This window comes from Thermobia domestica, chromosome 9, assembly GCF_964235325.1.
Source record: "Thermobia domestica chromosome 9, izTheDome1.hap1.1, whole genome shotgun sequence".
In the NCBI taxonomy this organism is placed as follows: Eukaryota; Metazoa; Arthropoda; class Insecta; order Zygentoma; family Lepismatidae; genus Thermobia; species Thermobia domestica.
The window spans coordinates 102,742,863-102,763,925 of record NC_137462.1 but is presented as its reverse complement, the minus strand read 5'-3'; the positions used below and the strand labels follow the sequence as shown (position 1 = coordinate 102,763,925).

Here is a 21,063-nt window from a genome sequence, read left to right as displayed (position 1 = left end):
TCAATCGTTTAATCTTTCAGGTTGGGGTTGCGCACGGAAAGTGGAGCATTTTCTGCCCGATTCAACTATCATTGTAGACATTAGCTGGTCAAACGTGAACGAAATCAATAGGTAAGAACACAATAAACATAAATACGTGAATCATAAATTAAAAAAAAAATGTTTTATTTCATTTTGTGTCAATTTTCCAAATGTCAAAGAAAAAAAGTCTGTTATACTACACTCTATAAAGAAAAAATAGCGATACTTGCTAGGATATGGTTTTCGCAACATACTTTAATCATTTTTTTTTTTTTTTTTTTTTTTTACATGAATTACCTATAATATTACAATGCATATTCCTAATGAGCAGTTCATTCTTAATACTTGCGCCAGAGTTTCAGGCTTTTGACACGAATTTAATGAATTTATATGCATATATAAGTAGCTATGTGTGTTTTGAGCAAAATCCTTTATAGGAAGAATTATACAAAAAACTGAAAAAGATCAACAACAACAGCAGAAAACAAGAAATGAAATTTCTTAAGGGTAGGACATATTGTGTGCAAACATCGGGAAGTACCATACACCAAACTAGTATTTTGTATGTGCACCATGGGCTTTCTGCAGTGCAGCGAATCATCGAAGCCCTTTGGTAACAAGGCTATTGCAAAATGCAACCTCGATTTTACGGAATAACACCCAGATTATCTGTTCCTTGAATTCCATTCTATTTGAGATAGTTGTCTATTGAATCTTCTGCTCATATTATCCACAAATTTTCAACTAGATTCATGTCAGATGAGTTTGTAGGCCACATGTGTCTCTAAATAGTCATATTCTTGAACCACGTATTAACGATTTTCGCTCGCTGACATGAAGCATTATCGTCCTGGAAAAGGAAGTAGTCCAAATTTTCTTCAGAAAAGTCATCTTTGGCTGTTGTAAGTAAGAACTTTACGTACCAGAATTTGAAGATATTTTCGTGCATCAAACGATCCTTCACATATCCGTCGTTCTGACGTCTTTAACGGTGAACCAAGCAAATACCATCACTCAATAACTGAATATTTGCATCTCTTAAACTCCATGTCAAGTTCCTTGCTTGTTCGTATCCACAACTTCACACCACCATTGTTTCTCACTATTCTAAACTTCTTTTCAACGAAAAAAAACCACGTGCTTGCTGTTCAAGTTGCATATCGACTCACAAAACTACATGTTGAAGTCCTCTGTGTTTTGTCAGTTTCGACTTTCTACGCGGTTTCTTCTTCGTAATATCCTCTTCATACAGTCAAGATAATACAGTTGTACGAGTAACTGCAGTTCCAAGATCATGTCAAACTACAGAAGTGATTTTTGGAGAAATCACTCCTTAAATCTGCAATGCTATTGATTTTATTTAGCAATCTGCTCTGGGTGATGCTTTCTTTTTTCTTTTACACTGTGGACGAAGGGACTATTTGTTATGCTGTTTCCCCTTGTGAATTACTCTTCCTGCCGTAGAATGATAGATTTTCAGTATTCCATCTATTCCCTTAGAGATTTACCTTAGCTGCGCAAAGCAAGAATTATGTCTTGTTCACATGGCAATAAGTCACATTTCTTACCCATCTTATTTGTTTACAGTCCACATGTAGCAACAATATCACACACAAATAACGCTGCACAACAATTTTGCCACTTGACACTGTCCAAACAATAAGAAAGCAAAGAACAATCATAAAATGCTATTCACCTCAGCCTACACATCACAAATGCAATGCAGAATTCTCACTACAATAATTTACGAGACGCACTCAGTGCCATCTAGCGAAAATATTACTGATACATAAACAATTGACAAGCGATGTCGTACACCAGAGGTGTCACAGGTAACGCAAATGAACTATCCCACTCTTCATTTCCTTCTATTCCTCTTCTAACGGGCTGCAACTATGATTGTCTGTGTAAGTTAGCTTGAGAATTGAGGTGTCGCTATTTTTTCTTCTTTACAGAGTGTAGTACTTTTGAAGAAAACAGTGTATTTCACATTACGATTAAAGCCCGGAGTTGTGAACTTTTGTATGAAAATTGCTTCTGCAAAAATGAAAAACCGAATCAACATATTAATAAAATGAATTCACCAAAAAATGCTTATACAAATGAATCCACCATTATACAGATCTGGGATTACAATTTCCGTAACATTGACATTAAAAACAAAGTAATTACGTACCTTTAATTGTATTACTCCATTTGGCAAAGACAGAACTTGTTGTATTACAGGAATTGTCACTGCACCTGGTTGCAGGATCGTTGCTCCCGGCTCATCCTCTGGGCCGGGCCGCTCTGGAGCCATCATTCACCTGCAGAAGAAGAGAAGTTTCATTAAAATCTACATGCCAGTATCTATCATATAATGATCACAGTATATTCTACATAATTAATCCTTTATGTATTCAAATACTATGTATGAATACTTTTTTTTTTTCATTTCTCTTTAAGTCAATGTACACATCACATTATCATTAGCAATCCACTTGCCACAAATCGAGAAGCTTTCATGCATTTTGGTCCTCAGCTAACCTCTCTGTCCTGACATAATTATTCCATGTTCATACTGCTCAATCAATTCTAGCTCTTCCCTCTCTTCCATCGTACCTTCTATCACGTTTCTCAGGATAATCTTTCTTCTCAGACAATATTTCAACTAGCTTCTATTTTTCTTTTTAATTATATCTAACGTTGTTATTTACTCCTCTACTATTTTTAGTATATCCTTATCGATTTTCCTACTGAAAAGCTGAGAATAAAAAAACTGTAATTGTTTCTCGTCGCCTTACTATAGGGTCCAGGTTTCTGCTTCGCAAAGTACACACTCCACATGAAACATTTGATGGTACTTCTCCGTAACTATTCCAAGCCCTACAAAATATATTTTCTCTTTGCTAATAGTTTCCATCGCAATTCCTACTCTTGCTTTCTTTTCACGTGCGGATTTTATGTCTTTACTAATCATTATAATACGAACCTAGGTACCTATTCTCCGCCGCTACTTTTATATTTGATACAGACTACTTCGCTCCAATCACTCTGGTTCGATTCTTTTAACGTTTATTTTTACGCTTTATCCGCCGTAGCTTTTCCTCAAACGTTCTAACATCATTTTAATTTTATGGAAAGATATCACATATGTCAAATGTAATGGATATATGGTAATTTCGTGTGTTGGTGAAATACACAGAAACTAAGTGCCTTAATGGGATGGGATTATTCTAATACAAAATACAGAAAATGTCGAGCCCAACGTAATGATTAAAACGTAAATATATTTTTCTGTCTGTAACATGTATATTTATTTATTTCACCATTTAGCATAATGACAAAGCAAATACATACGCGGAAACTTATGCGAAAAGGAGGGAAGATGATTACTATAATTCAAACAGATATTTTAAGGTGGTCGAAAACTTAATAGAAAAAAACAGACGTATAGAATAATTTCTTCATGCAAACCTTTTTATCTTTACAGCTAGACATACGATACAAGTTGTTTACCTGTGAAGTTTCAGATTATATCTCTGTTTATGTATAGTAGTGGAAATATATTACAGTGAAACCTCTACTAACGGACACCTCTATAAAGCGGACACCTCCCTTAACGGACATATTTTGTAATCCCCAAACACTGTAATAGGAAAAAACATATTGGTAAACCTCCCTAAAGCGGACACTCTCTAGTACGGACACGGACAGTCTTTTCTGTCTTTTATAGGTATTATTTACCTCCGTATTACGGACACTTTTTCTAAAAAATAAGTTGAAGAGTGACTCAGTGGTGCCCATCCCCCCTCATGTGCATGACGCACCCCCCCCCTCAATTGCCTATCCGTAGGTGTTCTTCCATTAAAAAATCTTTTCGATTAATTTTTACACCCTCTCAAACATATTTATATAGATTTTTACCCCCCCCAAATATTTCAATGACGCAGTTTGCGTCATAGCCCCCCCTTGTGGGCACCCCTGGAAGAGTGTAGTAAAAATACATTTTTAGCAATTCATACATGTGTCACCAAGGAAGCATTGTGAAAACATTTTGCCTCCTCAAATGTCTGGTCAGCAACCCAAATGAAGCGTCTCTGTTTAACAACACTCTTATGTCTTTTGCCTGCATCCCACTTCCACCCAAGCTGTTTTAGATACAAAAGTGATTGACAGTTGCCCGCCGTTAGGGATGACATGTTATGCTACAGTCCCGTTGGAATCTCTAACCAACCAGAAGACAAGTTTAGTATTTTTTGCGCTCAGGTATATATATTGTCTCAAAAAGGACACTTCAGGACTGCAATTACCCCACAAATTAAAGTGCCATACTGAAAACGAAGGAAGTACTGATAAGTGTAAAGTGCAGAAAACTGTAACATGTTATTTCCATGTTGTGCCTCGAACAGAGTATTGGATGACAAAGGATAATGCATGTTATATTCGTAAATACGTGATTCATGCAAAAATCTTTTTTTCTAATTGTATATTACATTGCTCACTAATTTACAAAATACTGAAACCTCTTGAAGGCGGACACCTCTCTATAGCGGACAATTTTTGATTCCCCACGGCTGTCCGCTTTAGAGAGGTTTCACTGTATTAACATTGATCTCGTCCACAGTTGTACACAATAAAAGGGTGATGGTGAGCGGTAGTGACTACCAGATGGCGCCAGTGGGATATTATGCAGGGTGTTTAAGAATATATAGTATTAATATTAATAGAACGTGTAAACCACCTTAAGCGTCTATACAAGTAGGTGTTCGGATGGGTAATAAATAGATCGTACAGACACTAAATGTCCTTTTGTGGTGTAGTATATTACTCTCGTTGTAGCTGGGTGGTATGGACTTACCAAGCATGGCAAAGTCGAAAAAAAAAAAAGCATGTTGGTTTGTTCTGTCAGCGGGGTCACGCATTATTCTGTTGGAAGATGGGATCCCGTAAAAAGTAAAGGCAAGATTATTGGACAAAATTGATGATGTCACAAATCTACGATACATTAGTCACCTATTCCTGAATGAAGACTGGGGTTTGCAGTTACTGCTCCATACCGGAATGTCAGCGACTTATGTGTATAGTTATGAACAAACTCTGGGTTTCTCTACCACCTGCACGTATACGAACAAACACATGGATGTCATTGTCAGAGATAGAAATGACTGTCATCGCTGAATCGTTGCCCTCAATTCGCCTTGCAACAACTGAAGTCTATCGCAACATCACCTAAGGTACTTTTGGTGATGAACAGATGACAAGACTAATCATGCGAGTAAAACGCGAGAGCTTTGACCTGCCTCTTACAATCGATATAACCTTAGTGTTCTTGTACTTACATGAGGTCCTCACTGACTCTGAAGGGTCACCAACGATACTCCTGTCTAAGCATCTCCTGGTTCATTGCGGAAGCTCTAGGAGATCATGTCTGCTATGGAGGTCCACCGCAAATGGCAATTCTACGCACCAGATCTCTCGCAATCTCTCAATATGACCGCGCTCGAAGTCTCTTAACTGGACAACTGGCGCTCGCTAGCGCAATCCTAGCATTGCAGACAAGATTGTAATATACAACGTTTAGCACACATCGCACTCATCGTGTTTACCGACGACCATCGAACTATTTGCAGTATGTCCTATACTGACATCTTCAATCAGGTTCACTCTCCGACGAGCTGAGCTTTCAAATGAAGACCAGCATGCCTTCTATACACACACCAGAGAAAAGAACGATATATACAAAATGTGCTTAAAAGAAACTCTGAACGACTTGCACAATTGCCTGCAGATGTTCTTAGATGTACACGCTTTTAATGAATTCATTATGTTAATAATTATGTGATGATAACTAGAGACTTCTCAATTGATACATCTTGTTTAATGATAGACGCAAAAGTAGCAAGTCGTTTCGAGCTTCAAATTTAAGATTGTGGTAGGTAGGGTCCCTTGTTCGAATTCCGGACAAGTAAGGTCGTGGAGGATAACAAGTGTCCGTGGGTCTTCTTGGAGAATATGTTGATTAAAAAAAGTATCAGCAGAAGAAAATGAAATCTTTAAGTTTTACGTCCCACGGTTATGCCGGCTAGGCTAAATGAGATGGTGATGATGAGAGATGAATGAATTGGTGGAATGAATAAAGTGTGACGAAACGGGAGAACCCCGAGAAAACCCACGCACACGGTGTTTGTCCACCACAAATTTCACTTGGCGCGAGCTGGGATAGAACCAAGGTCCCATGCGCTAAAGGTGAACGCTTTACCACTAAGCCACCGCGATTTTCAGCAGAAGAAAAGCATGATATAAAACCCCCAGAAGCCACCATTACCAAACATTCAACGATGACAAATGAACTTCAATAACCAAGTTACAAGAATTAGTGAGAAAACGATCAGTTATAGTGGAAGTTCTGATTAACGAAGCTTGTAACAAAGAAACTTCTGTTTTTAATATGCAATTTCCAAACATTTATGACCAAGGAAACGATTTAGTTGTAAGAAAACAAAGGAAATTTTGGCAAAGGAAGAGGAACAGTTAATTCCAAGATTATTTAGCAGTTATCATCAATTTTTTATATTATTTCTAAAGTGATCCTTGAAGATATTGCTCTAAACTTGCAACTGAAGAGAGCTAATTTTTGTATATTTCAAGGACACTAATTTCCAAACTATGTTTTATTTTCACTAATATTTCATGCGTTTATAATAGCAGAGATAAAGAACTGCGGAAATCTTAAAAGAGATTTAAAAAAAAAAAACTATCCTTTGGAACAAATAATCAGGTAATTTCATTTCATAATATTTTAAAGTTAAAGAGTACGGAATGAAAAGGGGAGCGAGTTGAACTTTAGGATCTACTTCTGGCAATACTGACATAATGAGTGCAGATACTATAATCGAATCTTGTTGCTATTTTTCATAATGTTGTTTAGTGTTCAACACTGATAATATATGGGTCGTAGATCTGGTGTTAGTATCTACGTCATCTTCATTTATTAGCCCAGTGATTTATATGGAAAATTAATTCTCTGTTTCCGTGAAACAAAATGAAATTTTACGAGTGATATGATTTAAACTAATTTCTTCTTCAAAGCTGGTTAAGTATCTTCTTCCTTCAAAATGAATTTTATATATATTACCAGTGGCGGATCTAGCCCGGAGGCAGGGAGCCCAAGCCCTCCCAGTTTTTCGAGTGACAAAATAACTGAATCTATTATTTATATATTTTGGAAAGGTTATGATAAACTAATGATATACCTTCATAGTCAGGGTTATGGCTGCCCCCCAGTTTTTACCTTCTAGATCCGCCAGTGTATATTACTTATATTAAAATTATATACTACAAAATTTAATTTTCACGCCATAAGGGACATTTAAATACATTTGAAGAAGTCAGTAAAATCAAACAATTAAAACTGTACTTCACTCTAAAGACAAGAGAAAACATAAATCAACAGATTGAAAAAACAAAGATGACGCAAATCTCTCACCGGGAATTGAACACAGGACTTTTGACATTGCATTAATGCACACACAACAAAATAAACGGACATAATTACCTTTTTTCTTCTGCTATCTTATTTGAATTTCTCTTTCGTTTTCTGTTGATTACTTTTCAGTCTATTAAAATATATAGTCATTTTCTTATTATCAACACTGCACATAACTTCTATCTCAGAAAGATAATCGATCTTTGTTAAGTAGGAAAAATTTAAAACAGTACACCTTATACATTTAAGTGCTTCATCAATGCTTTTTGTTCACAACACACAATTTCAAATTAAAATTCTTAGTTCACATTGTACATAAAAAAACAACAAACACGTCGTCGCAGTTTGATTGTTATAATAACTTTTGCATGATTATGAAACTTGGTAAGAGCAACTTCTCTAGGCTCAAATTACTGAAAACTGCTTAATGTATGTATATGCTTTGCTTAATCTTTGTCCGAGTTATTTGCGGTAATTTAGTACACCCAGTCATTTTTAATGTGATGGAAGAAATAGCACTAACTGAAATCATTTTATACAGAAACGATTTGCTCGGTACTTAAAACCATAACAATTATCATAATACTTAGTGTCTCTTACAGGATGACATAATTTAGAACGAGCAGCAAGTAGGATTTCTTTTGCAAAGTAATATGCGAAGTTAGCTAGACGATTCAAATTACACAATAAGGAAACGCAGAAACTGAAGTGGAGAGCCCAAGACAATCCATCCATCCACATGTCAGAAGGAAGAATTGAAACGTGTATCCCATTCTCTGCACGAAGCCTCATTTCGTCGAACGCCGTCACCACTTACGATGGTTCAGAGCCCGCTTTTCATTCTTTTTTTTTAAAAGCATGCCAGAATCTATTCTTGGGTGTGGAGATAGCGTGACGCTAAAACAGGTAAACATAGGTCGTTATGGTAACGGCTAGCAGCGGTAACGCCCAAATACTTGAAAAAAAAAAAAAATCATAACTACAGCACTTTAAATTTAAGTTACACACCACAAGGGTAAATCAACTTTCGAGATGATAGGCTATTGTTGACAGTTACGGCTGGGAAAGTAAAATGTTAATAATATGTGTAAATAAAAATAAAGAAATCAGAGGTGTGCACGGGAGATCAAGATGCAAAATGATAATCTTAGCGAAGGTCGAAAACAGTAACTGAAGATTTTAGAACAGTTCGCAATTTATATGTGTAAAAAGCGTATAATTTATGGAAGAAAATCACATTTTAACCAAGGTTAGTGGTGGTGGTGATTGAAAGTCATTAGAAGTGAGAACAGTGTCTTGTTTTCTGAACAGGAATGTCAAAAGAATATAGCGATCATTTCTTAATAAAGTGATGCTTCTTACCGCAATGATGAGACATGATAAATGGAGATTATCACAGTATTAGGTATCTTCAAACGCTGGTCTTGTAATGATGTTCATAGTCAAATCAGCTAACCACATCTTTCTTAGAAGTTTTATAACCCATGTTACGATTGCAGTCAACAGTAATTCATATTATTAGTTGTATTGAAGCCTTTCTTGGGAGTCTATTCATCAAAACATTTAATCGATTAAGAGCATTAAAGACCCCACAAGCACTTAAAAGATTTTGATGCCCTCATATGTATACAATTCAAAATATAAACAAATCAAAAAATAAAATTCTATTTATCAAAAGTAAACAAAACTAACAGTAAGATGGAAAATATGTTTATTTTTATATGCTTCTACTTTATTTGAAAAGTTTTCTCTTATTTTTTTAATTGCAAAGTTTATCAGATTCTCAATCATTACGATTTTAAATATGCCACTATTACTCTTACTTCAGCCAAGGAGGTTATGTTTTTGACGATGTTTTTATGTGTGTGTGTATGCTTCTTTTCCACTGACGTTGTACAGAAAATATACAATTTTCATAGATTACATACAAAGTTTCCCTTGCTTTTACCTAGACTATGTGGAGGCATTCCCCTCCCCTTTGATTTCATTACCCTTGGAGGAGGTCTGCACTCATATATAAAATTTTGATTTAAAGTGGGAACCCTTTTTGAGATCTTGGTTCAACTGGACAATTTGAAAATTGCACCATATGGCCCACAGATCAGGGCAAATTCAGCTATGCAAAATTTGTGGTACCCCTTTCTTTTGATGTCGTCCTTATTCTGTTTAATGGTTGATTCACCTCCCTCCATCCACCGATGCAAGCAAAGATATTTTAAACGTTCATACGTAGTAGGTAAAATTATGAAGAAATACTTCTAAAAGCAAATTTCATTCTCATAGTTGATACATTTGGACCTTCTTATAAACACTTAATAGAGGCTCAACTTTGAGATAGGTGGTCGTTGGTAGTTTATTTAAACAAACTCTGACTAGCATCCCCTCTCAAACTAGAATTCCCGTAACCTCATGACTGCAGCGTTTTTTTTCTTTCTTTCAATTTTTTAAATTTAAAGTACATGTGTTTGCAAATAAAAATCCGAAGTAGTTTGTATTGTTTGTCCCGACGTACAGTCTTGCTTTAATAAAAAGAAAGAAAGAAAAAAAAAAAAACTGACCACATACTGTATATGTCATTGAAAAGCCCTGCACTCGTTTCCATAGTAGAAACATCAAACAAACGTGGCTTTCATCTGACCAATTGGCATCTTTCCTTAGGGCAACAGTATTTTAAGACGCACGGCTAATAGAATATAGCCTTTTAAAGGTAAAATGAAATGAAATGAAATCTTTTAAGTTTTACGTCCCACGGTTATGCCGGTTAGGCTAAAGGAGACTATGATGAAGAGAGATGAGTGAAAATGGTGGAATGAAGAAAGTGGGAGGAAACGGGAGAACCCTGAGAAAACCCACGAGCACGGTGTTTGTCCATCACAAAGTCCACACGGCGTGTGCTGGGATCGAACCAGGGACCCCAAGCACCGGAGGTGAACGCTTTATCACTGAGCCACCGCGCCCCCCAGCCTTTTAAAGGAAGGTGGGTGGGCGAAGTTTTTGAACAATAATTTACATACTCCCTGTATTTCACGAAGATGTAAATTATAAACAATTACTCGACTCAAATTACCATAAATAAGAAAGAAAAATATACAAAATTTTGAATGAAGGTGAAGACACACGTCAATATAAATCAATCAGTAAATAGATGCAGTACCGTATCTTGTGGTGGTGGGTGGGAGTGAAATCGTGGGGGTGAACAAGCTAGAGGGCTCGTCCTATAATTTCAGAAAAGCTGTATATAAAATTAACACATTAGGGAAGTTTTCCACCTTTAGCTTGTATCGATAAAATTTTAATTTTTAACAATGTGAATGTCTTTAAGATCTTTTACTGAACGATTGTACGAAATTACACTCATTGCAACTGATTATGATATGTACACATGAAAAGAAAACTAGGAAAAGGATTATTTTAATTTGATGATGTATAGTTGAGTTTAGTTTATTCTGAAAGCTAGTAGTAAATTCAATTTATCTTGTGGAAATGTACACACTGAAATCAAAGATATTCTCTATATACCTATGATATATAATAGAAAGAAAAAAAAACTATGAGCCAAAGATGAGAGCATAATACTGCGTCATCATGCATATCCCATCCAAATAAATACACAAATGGCAATGGCGCTTTAGATAGAAAAATTCTATTCAAGAACAAATCTTTTATAACAGTTAATCATGATTCAACTTAATAATTACACTACATACGTGCTAGTCCACAATGAAACTCAGAAACCTACGGACACCCGGAAATGGAACTGATCGATTACTTTTAGTTTAATAGATTACTTTTTTTCAATATCAAGGCCATATGAAACGGACCTACGTTTGAAGTGGGATCCGAACCACTACTCGGGTTTCTGTTCAAGTACTGGTTCGGACTAGGAATCGATTTCGGGGTCATGCACATATAAAGCACGGGTGTAAGTCACTTGGCAATGGAAATGGGAATACTAACTTTAAAATTATTAACGATAAACAGATCGCAGATCGAAATAAAATTAATAACTCTATACGCTGAAGAACCCACTACTTACGTACGTTTTTTAAAAATAAGAAATTGGTCTAGAATTTAGTTGGAATCATTATATTATTATAATTAATATATATTAGATTACATAATTAGTCTATGATCTATTCGAAATTCTTAATTAAGCGAATATAAATGTGTCAATTTATTTAACGAGTAACAAAAATATATGCACTCTACCTACGATACAATGTGTTTTCAGAATTTATAAGAGAACGATGGCTCAGATATAGAACACTCACTTATGATGCGCGGAGACCCTGTTTCGAGTTTATAGAAAATATTGCGTCCGTGGGTTTTCCGTGCTTTCCGTCTTTTTCCATATTCTCATTCCACCAATTCTTTCATGAACATTCACTTTTATTAATCATCCATATCCTTTACTTTCATAATATGGGACGTAAAATTAGAAATTTCATTTTTTCGTAGAATTTAAAGTACCACACTTTCAAGAAAAATGAATTGGTAATTCCGTACGAAAGTTTCGTCCTAAGATAAAAACAGTGCAGAAGTTGATATAAAAATAATAGTTCGTTTCTCATTTAACGTATGTCCTTGAGACTAATACCCTAAATTATTCCAATCAATTCGTTGTTTCTTACGTGAAACCGAGACTTTGGTCACGTCCATCAAAAGTCTCCTACGCACGATTTCCCATGAGTTAGCACGCTAGTTGGTTCCACTTAAAGCACGTTTAAAACACGCGCAAGTATAATAGCAGTCTAAAGATACGAACTCGAATTATTGCTTCCTTTAAGTATTGTATCTCAAATTTATTGACATCCTTCTAGGTATTATACAGTCTGCGACAAAAGAAAACAGTATTTTCTACATAGTGTATATATAGGTTACTTTTATTCTCTCGATTACTGTACATACTATTTCCCTCGTACATTGGACTCGACTATTGTGACTTGGGGGCCATGCTGCCTTAATAGTACAACACTCACCTCCGGTGCAACGAGTTCCTAGGTCGATTCCCGGCTACGTGAGTTCTCTCGAGATTCTTCCGTTTCCTTTTACTTATCACCCTATGAATTCAATTAATAAGGATTCATTTTCATTAATCATTCATCTCTATTAGCCTAAAGAGCATTACTGTGGGATGTAACCTTAAAAATTTAATTTTATGTCATTTTTTTACTATTGTATAACGAATCGCAAGTATCTGGAACACAATGTTATGAATATTTAATTCAATCAGGAACCAATTATAGACAAAATATTAATATACTAAAACTTTCTTACAGCAGAATATCCTGGAAAGAATTTTGTTGAGTTGGGAAAGTGTTTGCTATATGCAAAAATCACTTACAAGCAGTAAGATTGTTTGAGACTATTTTCTACTTCGGATAAATTTCCGCCATATGAACGGTCAATTTCACAAATTAAAACAAAACTCCTTGGTACTGCAAGTACGAATGCTCAATGGTAGATTGGTTTGATGCAAGCTCATGTCAAGTGGGTTTTGTGATGGGCAAACATTATAGGCATCGGTTTTCTAGGGGTTCTTCCACTTCCTTTATTCCACAATTTCGTGCATTATCATCATTCCCGTCTCTCTCAATCTTGGAGCATAACGTGGGGCGTTAAACTAAGAAAAAAAAAAAAAAAAAACTACGCATGCCCGGCAAAAGTAATCATATAAACCAGAAGTACGTAATTTTCTTTAAGTACAGTACGAGACAGTACACCCTATTTGATATATAATAAAAGAATGCTAGAGATAGTAGTAATTCATCTAGCATTTTATTGTCTCAGCTTTCGACATAAGAATCGATATATTCTTCCTAATACTCATATCCTTTTATACAGCTAGCGTACACTGTATCTAGTACATCCAATTATATGCGCTTTTCCACATGGTTAAAAAAAAAAAAAAAAAAAAAAAAACTTTGGTAGAGAAAACTTCATCGGAAAAAGAAGAGCAATTAATTGATTTGAAATGTCAGCAGCGAGGCTATTTGGGACGAAACTTACAGTTTAAAGTGGGGAGTAATGCGTTCGATGCTCTCCTACCAGAAACTGAATCTGGATTCTCGTGCATCAAAGGCGCATGCGCTAGGCCCTAAAGTAGGAAGGAGTGTAGCGTATAAAGAGCACTAATCAATCACATTATTATTATTATTATTATTATTATTATTTACACCCTGAAAAAACTACGGCTTCGTAAGAAACTGTTGCTTCTTTTTATTTCTGTGTGAATTAAAAGACAGCTCGAATACATTGATCAAATTATGATACAAAATGATCTTCTATCTAAACATCAGTGACTTAATTAGGTCAAGGCTCATTGTGAAATTATTATTTTTAAATTGAACCAAAATAGACGGGTGAATGTTTTGTAATTAGCTGTACATAAGCACAACTACTCGTTTCTCATTGCACCAGCTTTCAGCATAAAAGGTCTAGGCTCTGCGTTTCTATGGTAACAAGTAACGAGAACATCTCCCGTCGACTCGACGTTTCTCAAACTGACGACATACTCATTGCCACAAGCAAGGTTTCATCCGAGAAACACCACGCATTCACACAAAAATATTGATCAACCTTTGGATACTTTCTTATCTCCTTACAATAAAGCAATATCATTCAGCAACGAACTGTTATCATACGTGGTAATTCTCATTTGCACAAAAACGAATTCGAAACACTATTATTCAAGCTGTGTAACAAATTTTCCCATTTTATTATCCAACTAGCATATATTACCCGCTTCGCTGGGTTGAAATGAAAATTTAAGTGCACAACTCCGTATCTCATGTGTTTAGTACCCGTGAAATATGTTGTTTTTGTTTTTAATGCATCAATTTAAACAGCTCCGGAAGATCATTGATAATCTCGGCGACCCCGAAAACCATGGATTCGACACTAATATTGGTCTCGATCATTTATATTATATATATATATAATGTTGCAGGCCATGGCATCGGAAGTGTCACCGTTCATCTCAGCGACCCCCCCCCAAAATGTGGATTCAGCACCGGTCATTTTCGATCTTTTTAAATCTCTCTTCCTCCCCTTCCCCCAAGTTGCGGGGTTGAATTGAATTTAAACGGGATCGAAAGTATCACTGTTTACCTAAGCGACCCAGAAACTATAAATTCGACACTGACAGTGACCATTTTCGATAATTTTTATATATCTCTTTCTCCCCTTCTCCCAAGTGGCGGGGCTGATTTTGGATTAAAACCGGATCGGAAATGTCACTGTTCATCTGAGCGATCCCGAAAACTATGGATTAGGCACTAACATTGGTCATTTCCGATTATTATTATATATAGAGCAACGAGGGAGTCCGTGGATCAAACCGTAGATTCCTAGCTCATGTCTACTGCGGTAAAGTTTCTGGCTTTCCTCGTATATTTCACCACAATTAAGTACATAACTTCGAACCTGGTTATTTTGGCTAGGACAGAAAGGGGACAGAAACAAGAATTTAAGGACTGATCCAAAAAATGGATCAAAAGATTGTGATCTTGGCTAATAATTAGTTTTTGGACAAAATTTTTGAACGGCCCCTAAATCAAGTTTACGTATTTTTTGTGGAATAAGCACATCATACGAGTTAAGTGAAAGTTAAGGTTTGGTTACACTATATGTAGTTCTCCAGATATAAGGCCTACAAGAAAATGTTTGCCTGAAATATATTGGATCTTTTGATCCAAAGTCATTCGGTTTCACATAAATTAAAATTTGAGCTAGCAACTCCGATGCCTATCAGAATCCATGAGAAACTGTTGTTTCTTCCACTCCGACTTATCGAAGTATCATATATCAGATTAACCGGCTGTAACAGAGATACAACTGAGTTACGTATTCAGTTACGAAAACTGCTTGTCGTAGAGTTCGAAAGACATCTTTAGTGTCATTTTTACATTAATAAATGGTATTTATTTTTTTTTTTTAAACAACGCCAACTCTCTAATACAGCACTTGATCAACGCATTTCCCTTTTCGATTCTTTACACAGTCAGCGACAAAAGTAGCTGAAACCCTGCCTGCTCATAACTCCATTAGGTCGAGTACAGTACTTTTGCTACTATCAAAAAAGCCAGGACGAATGCAACGCAACTTACACGTAACTTTCCATGCAATTGGTAAGCCTATGGACCACTGAACAGGCTTTTGCTGTGCAACCGATAAGCGAAAAAAAAAAAAAAAAAACTCCACTTTAAGATTAATCTCTACTGTTTGGAGTGTGTTGTTCAATGAGTGCTGAATATCAAAGATATTATTAACTCGTTGTGTGTATAATGCATTATTTCACATATTGCATATGAAAAGAAAGCGAAACTCTGATTATACATGAGTTAGAAAATGGTTGAAATAAACTGAAAATATCGAATCTGGAACAATTGAAGGAAGTAAATTTGTAATCTTTGTCTCTATTTATAGTTCTACTTCGATTCCCCGTCTTTCCAACATTTCTTTCCTTCTGCACAAAAGATCTTGCTTATCACACTGAGTATGAGTTGAAATTGAAGTATGTTAAAAAGTTAAAGTATGGGACTCGAATGCAGATGTTCTGTTTAGAAATACAATACTTTAACCTCTCATCTCCGCTAATCAGTTCTTTAAGTTTACACAGAAACTGTTAGGTAGTTAAAATCCTTTCATGTAAGTCTAGAAAAACCACTAAAGCCCTATGACGAGATGATCATCAGTGCTGACAAAAGGTTATTTAAAAAAAATGTTCTGAGTCTCCGGGTAGGTTAGGAGTTTGAAAAAAAAAAAGACCTTCTCCAGGATTTGAACATACGAACACATGACTAACGAACTATTCACTCAAATCGCTCGACTATTTCGTACACTACTTCTGATTTATTTTGTGTGAACTGCATTTCTGTTCCACGCTAGGTTCTGTGTTCTACAGTCAGATACGACTGAATTTGCAGCGAATAATCGGAAATTACATTTCTTGCAATATATAAAGTTACTTTTCGCACACGTCACACTTTCTTCTACGTCACAATAACTGAAGTAAATCACGTTGAATCTGTAAGTATACTACGGGTTACCATGATGATTCACAATAAAAAAGAATATACAGTAGAGCGTCGATTATCCGAAGTAACTGGGGGACATGGGTGTTCGGAAAACTGGTTTGTTCGGATAATCGAACTGTACTGTACTGCACTGTACTGGACTGTACTTCTACAGCCAGTGCCAAACCGACAGAAGTGTGCTGATTGTTGAAACACATCGACTGGCGGCTTGGCCGGTCAGCAGCGCCTTATGAAGGTCCCATTAGAAGCAATGATCCGCCAGCGGTGGCTCAGTGCGGCGACTACTGTGGGAAATTTGGTTTGGGAGTGAGGGGGATGATGGACGGCAGGGTGGGAGAGTAACAGCTGCAAGCGAGTACACAGTTCGGTTAAGCGGTCGTTCGGTTGACCGACGTTCGGATAATCGACGCTCTACTGTAATAATAAGTGCAATAATCATTAACTAAATAATTCGTCTGATTCTCATGGTGATTACTGCTTAATGTTGAGAAATTCCGTAAGAGGCCTTATCACTGCAAAACTAAAATACCGCTAATTTTACAGTAATTATATATCATATCTTCAAATAGATAAAAGATAATCCAAATGTGGAACAAGAGCGCACTAGACAATATTATTTTGCTTGAGGTACCGTTATCACGAGTCACCTAGTAACAGGGTTGGCTGGTTTAAACCAACTGTTATATACAGATAGTGATCGGAAAAATGGAAACACCTGAACGAAACTGCAACTTACCAGATTAATATGGTGTCGGGCCACCTTTCGCCTTCAGAACAGCCTTGATGCGACGTGGGATGGAGGCATAGAGGTCGTGAATGGTAGCAAGCGGAATTTTACACCATTCCTCGTGCAGGGCATCGGCCAGTTCTGTGAGAGAGGATGGAGGTGGAAATCGTCGCCGGAGTCGTGTTTCCAAGACGGACCACAGATGTTCAATTATGTTGAGATCTGGGGATTGGGCGCGCCAGGGGAGGTGTTGAACTTCATCCCGATGTTCTTCAAACCACGCTACAACAACGCCAGCTGTGTGAATGGGTGCATTATCATCCTTGAAGATGGCGTCATTGTCCGGGAACAACATCCGGACCACAGGATGCAAGTGATCTCCTAAAATTGCGACTAATCGTTGGCAGTGATTCGTCCGCTAAGTGTGACCACAGGACCCAATGAAAACCATGATATGGCGGCCCACAGCATCACCGAGCCGCCGTCATGTTTCACAGTTGGGCGGAGACACTGCAGATCATAAGCTTCTTTGGGCGTTCTCCACACACAGCCCGTGGTTGGGAATAGGGTGAAGGATGACTCATCCGACCATATCACACGTTTCCAGTCCTCAACGGTCCAAGTTGCATGGTCGCGGCACCATTTGCGGCGTGCGAAAGCGTTATGGTTCCTGATGAGCGGTTTGGCCCGTGCAACACGACCCCGTAAGTTCATGGCATGTAATTCGCGGCGGACTGTGATCGAAACAGGGTGGGGGAGGTGCTGATTGAGTTCCTCCGTCACTTGCTCCGCAGTGGCACGACGGTTCTGCGTGACAATGCGCTTTAATACCCGGCGTGACCTGTCATTCATGATTTTCTTCCGCCCACTGTTCCGCTTCCCCGATGTGGTTTCCCCGTGTGTTGTGTAAGCCGTCATCACCTTCGACATTGTCCCACGCGACACACCTAACATAGTAGCCACTGCCGTCACACTCACTCCACATAACCGCGTACCAGCAATTTGCCCTCTTTGAAAATCCGAGAGGTCTCCCATTTTACACTACCTCCGTCTGCTGCAGCCACTGGACACTGCTGTTCCACTGCGCCTGACGTAGTATGGAGACCGACCTAACACACCACCACCAGCGGTCCGGCGCTGCGGGTGCCACGACACCACTGTCAACCCATACATCTGACGTGTTGCCAACTACAGGTGTTTCCATTTATCTGATCACCATCTGTGATCACCAAAAAGCGAAAAATTTTAGTAAAAATATAAGTGTTCGTAAAATCTTGATGAACACACATTTGTGAAATATTAGTTTCACTCCCGTATATTATGCGTATTATATTCAGACCTAAATTCCCTATTCATTACTCAAAGAGATTATACTACGAAAGCAACTTTTTTTAATAAGTTTATGAATATTCCTTTTGTGATATTTTTTATAGTTTATTACTGTTATGCAACTGCAATCGAAGGAAAATTCTAAATATTGTTAAGTTTTTAATAATGTTTAAAATAAATGGAATTGCCGTATTTTTTTTTGGGGGGGGGGCCATAAAAACTCCACGAGAGGCATTTATTGTAATCAGAAGTATCTTTGGTATCTATTTATGTATAAATGGGTCAGAGCCAAAGTGGACTTAAATAATTCGTATTTTTTATTCACTTTTCTTATTGATATGCAAATTAAGTTGCTATATTTCTTTAACTTGGACTAAAGTCGTAGTTAACTAATTTGAACTAAATTAGTTCTTGTGTACTCTGCAGTATTTTGAAATTGTCCATATGTAATTCTGTTTATTGTCCTTCTGAAATGACTCTTGACAGTTATATTAACAAGTATGTAAAGATTAGTACAACGTATTTTTATCAGGAGTCCTTCGTGAGCGAGTCGGCAGACGTATCGCATTTGTAGCAAATTAGTCCCGGCTTCGAGTTCAAATGGAGGATAATTTCCCTCGGATGTAAGCGGAGAAGCTGTTTGGATTCCGCTTTAACCTCATGTGAAACCTTCCAGCATAACCCGATTGCTGCGTAATAATACCAAGGCGAAACAAACGTGTTTCTGTCCGTATGTGATATAAATACATAGAGCAAATTATTTAAAAGAAAAAAAAAAAAAGTGTAAACCAAAATACCGTTTTTTTTTTTTTCAATAAAAACCATGGTTTTTGCCAACCCTGCCTAGTAACCTTCCGTTTGCAGCCATTTAGAAACGCGAAAACAAATGCAGGTTTTCTAAATGGTGAAAATCGAACGATAAGTGTATTTTAATTTTGCCGTGATGGGGCCTCTTAAGTCATTCACTATATAGAATTTACTTTCAGTTTATTTGGATTGATATCTGATTCTTCGATAAACGTACGTGGAAGAAACAGTTTGTCATGGGGTTCGAAAGACATATCTTTACCGCCATTTTTACAGAATTAAATGTTAAAATGCGTTATTTCTTCCTATTTTTAACTGGGCAAAGTCAAACGCGACTGACAAGGTAAAGTATAACTTTAAATCGACTTTCTCACTGGACAGAACAAACAAATTTCCATTCTGAATGCAAATGTCATTCATCTAGAAACTAATGATAAACTATGTGCCACAGACTTAGAGGTATTATATCCTCTATATTACATCAACTTCTGAATTCACAGAAAAGAAGCACGAAACTTTAAATTTTAGAAAATGACACAAGATTAAAGATATGGAATCTGCAATACAAAATATAATTGTTATCTCAGATGTTCGTTTAATCAAGCTACTACTGAATTTTAAAAACATATATTATGAATGCGAGGGGAATATTACGTACTCCAATTCCTGGAAAGCCATTCAATGTGATGCTGAAGATCTGAATATACACGGAACGTAGTACGTGGGTAATCCAGGTTGAGCCCGATCGGAGAAATGTTCAGGAGTATTTTCATAGCTCCGGACAAATTCTCCGAGTCATCCCTGAGATCATCACTGTGTAGAAGTAAGGAAGAGGGCTAGAAAATCGAAAAACTTATGATACCTCGGATTTGTTCTTGTTTGAGAGAATATGTATAATTTATACTTTATATCCCATGAATGGATCTGAATCTTACCAAGAATGGAACCATGAACTACATAAACGAAAGAGAAGAAATATGCCATTGGCCGTGGATGAATGAAAATGTTTATGTTTTCTTTCTTCATTCATTATATTCTCTCTCAGTATATTCATAAATAATAATTTATCTTTACCTTTTAACAATTACGGTTTTCAGTATGAATTACACGTTCATCTTTTAAAACCTTTTATATTACACAAACGCTGTTACAACACAAGCACGATCTTATTTGCTTTAACGTTTCAATGAAAGCGACAAACAATTAGTGTAAATTATCGTTAACTACGTCTTGGCTGGGTGATAACAAAAAGGGAACTCATTTGTTCAACACCTTGGAAGACTTGTTACTTAGATATGTAGGCCACTGTTATTATCGCTACTGAATATTCATACAAGTAAAGTTATACTGGCATTTTCTCTTCTTATCGAGCAACTAAAAAGTGGTTTTTGACATTAATTTTGAATACGCTTCATTGTTTCACAATTGATACATCCAACACGGGAGAATCTGTGAAAAACAAGGCCAAAAAGTGTTAGGAAAAGATAATTGAACCATAAAAGTAACCAGGAAGCTTTGCCACTTTGTATCAGTCCAGGAAACACATCTTACATGGAAAACTTATGTCTTGATAATAACATTTAACCCTCTAACTGCCACAATGTATTAGCGAAATTGGCCCTAGGGCCAAAACGTAATTTTTATTTTTCTCATTTTATTTGGACCAATTCTGC

The 21,063-nt window shown here is 36.7% G+C and overlaps 1 protein-coding gene across 9 annotated transcripts in view; it reads right to left on the bottom strand.

Moving 5' to 3' along the window:
- The window catches only part of LOC145694896 (uncharacterized), a 136,975-nt gene that overhangs the window by 47,906 nt on the left and 68,006 nt on the right, over window positions 1–21,063 (bottom strand). For all 9 annotated transcript variants that reach the window (XM_081771632.1, XM_081771625.1, XM_081771623.1 and 6 more), the window contains one exon: window positions 2,198–2,327. In XM_081771632.1, coding sequence (XP_081627758.1) covers window positions 2,198–2,323 — 126 coding nt within the window. In that variant the 5' untranslated portion in view covers window positions 2,324–2,327. The remainder of the gene's footprint in view (window positions 1–2,197; window positions 2,328–21,063) is intronic.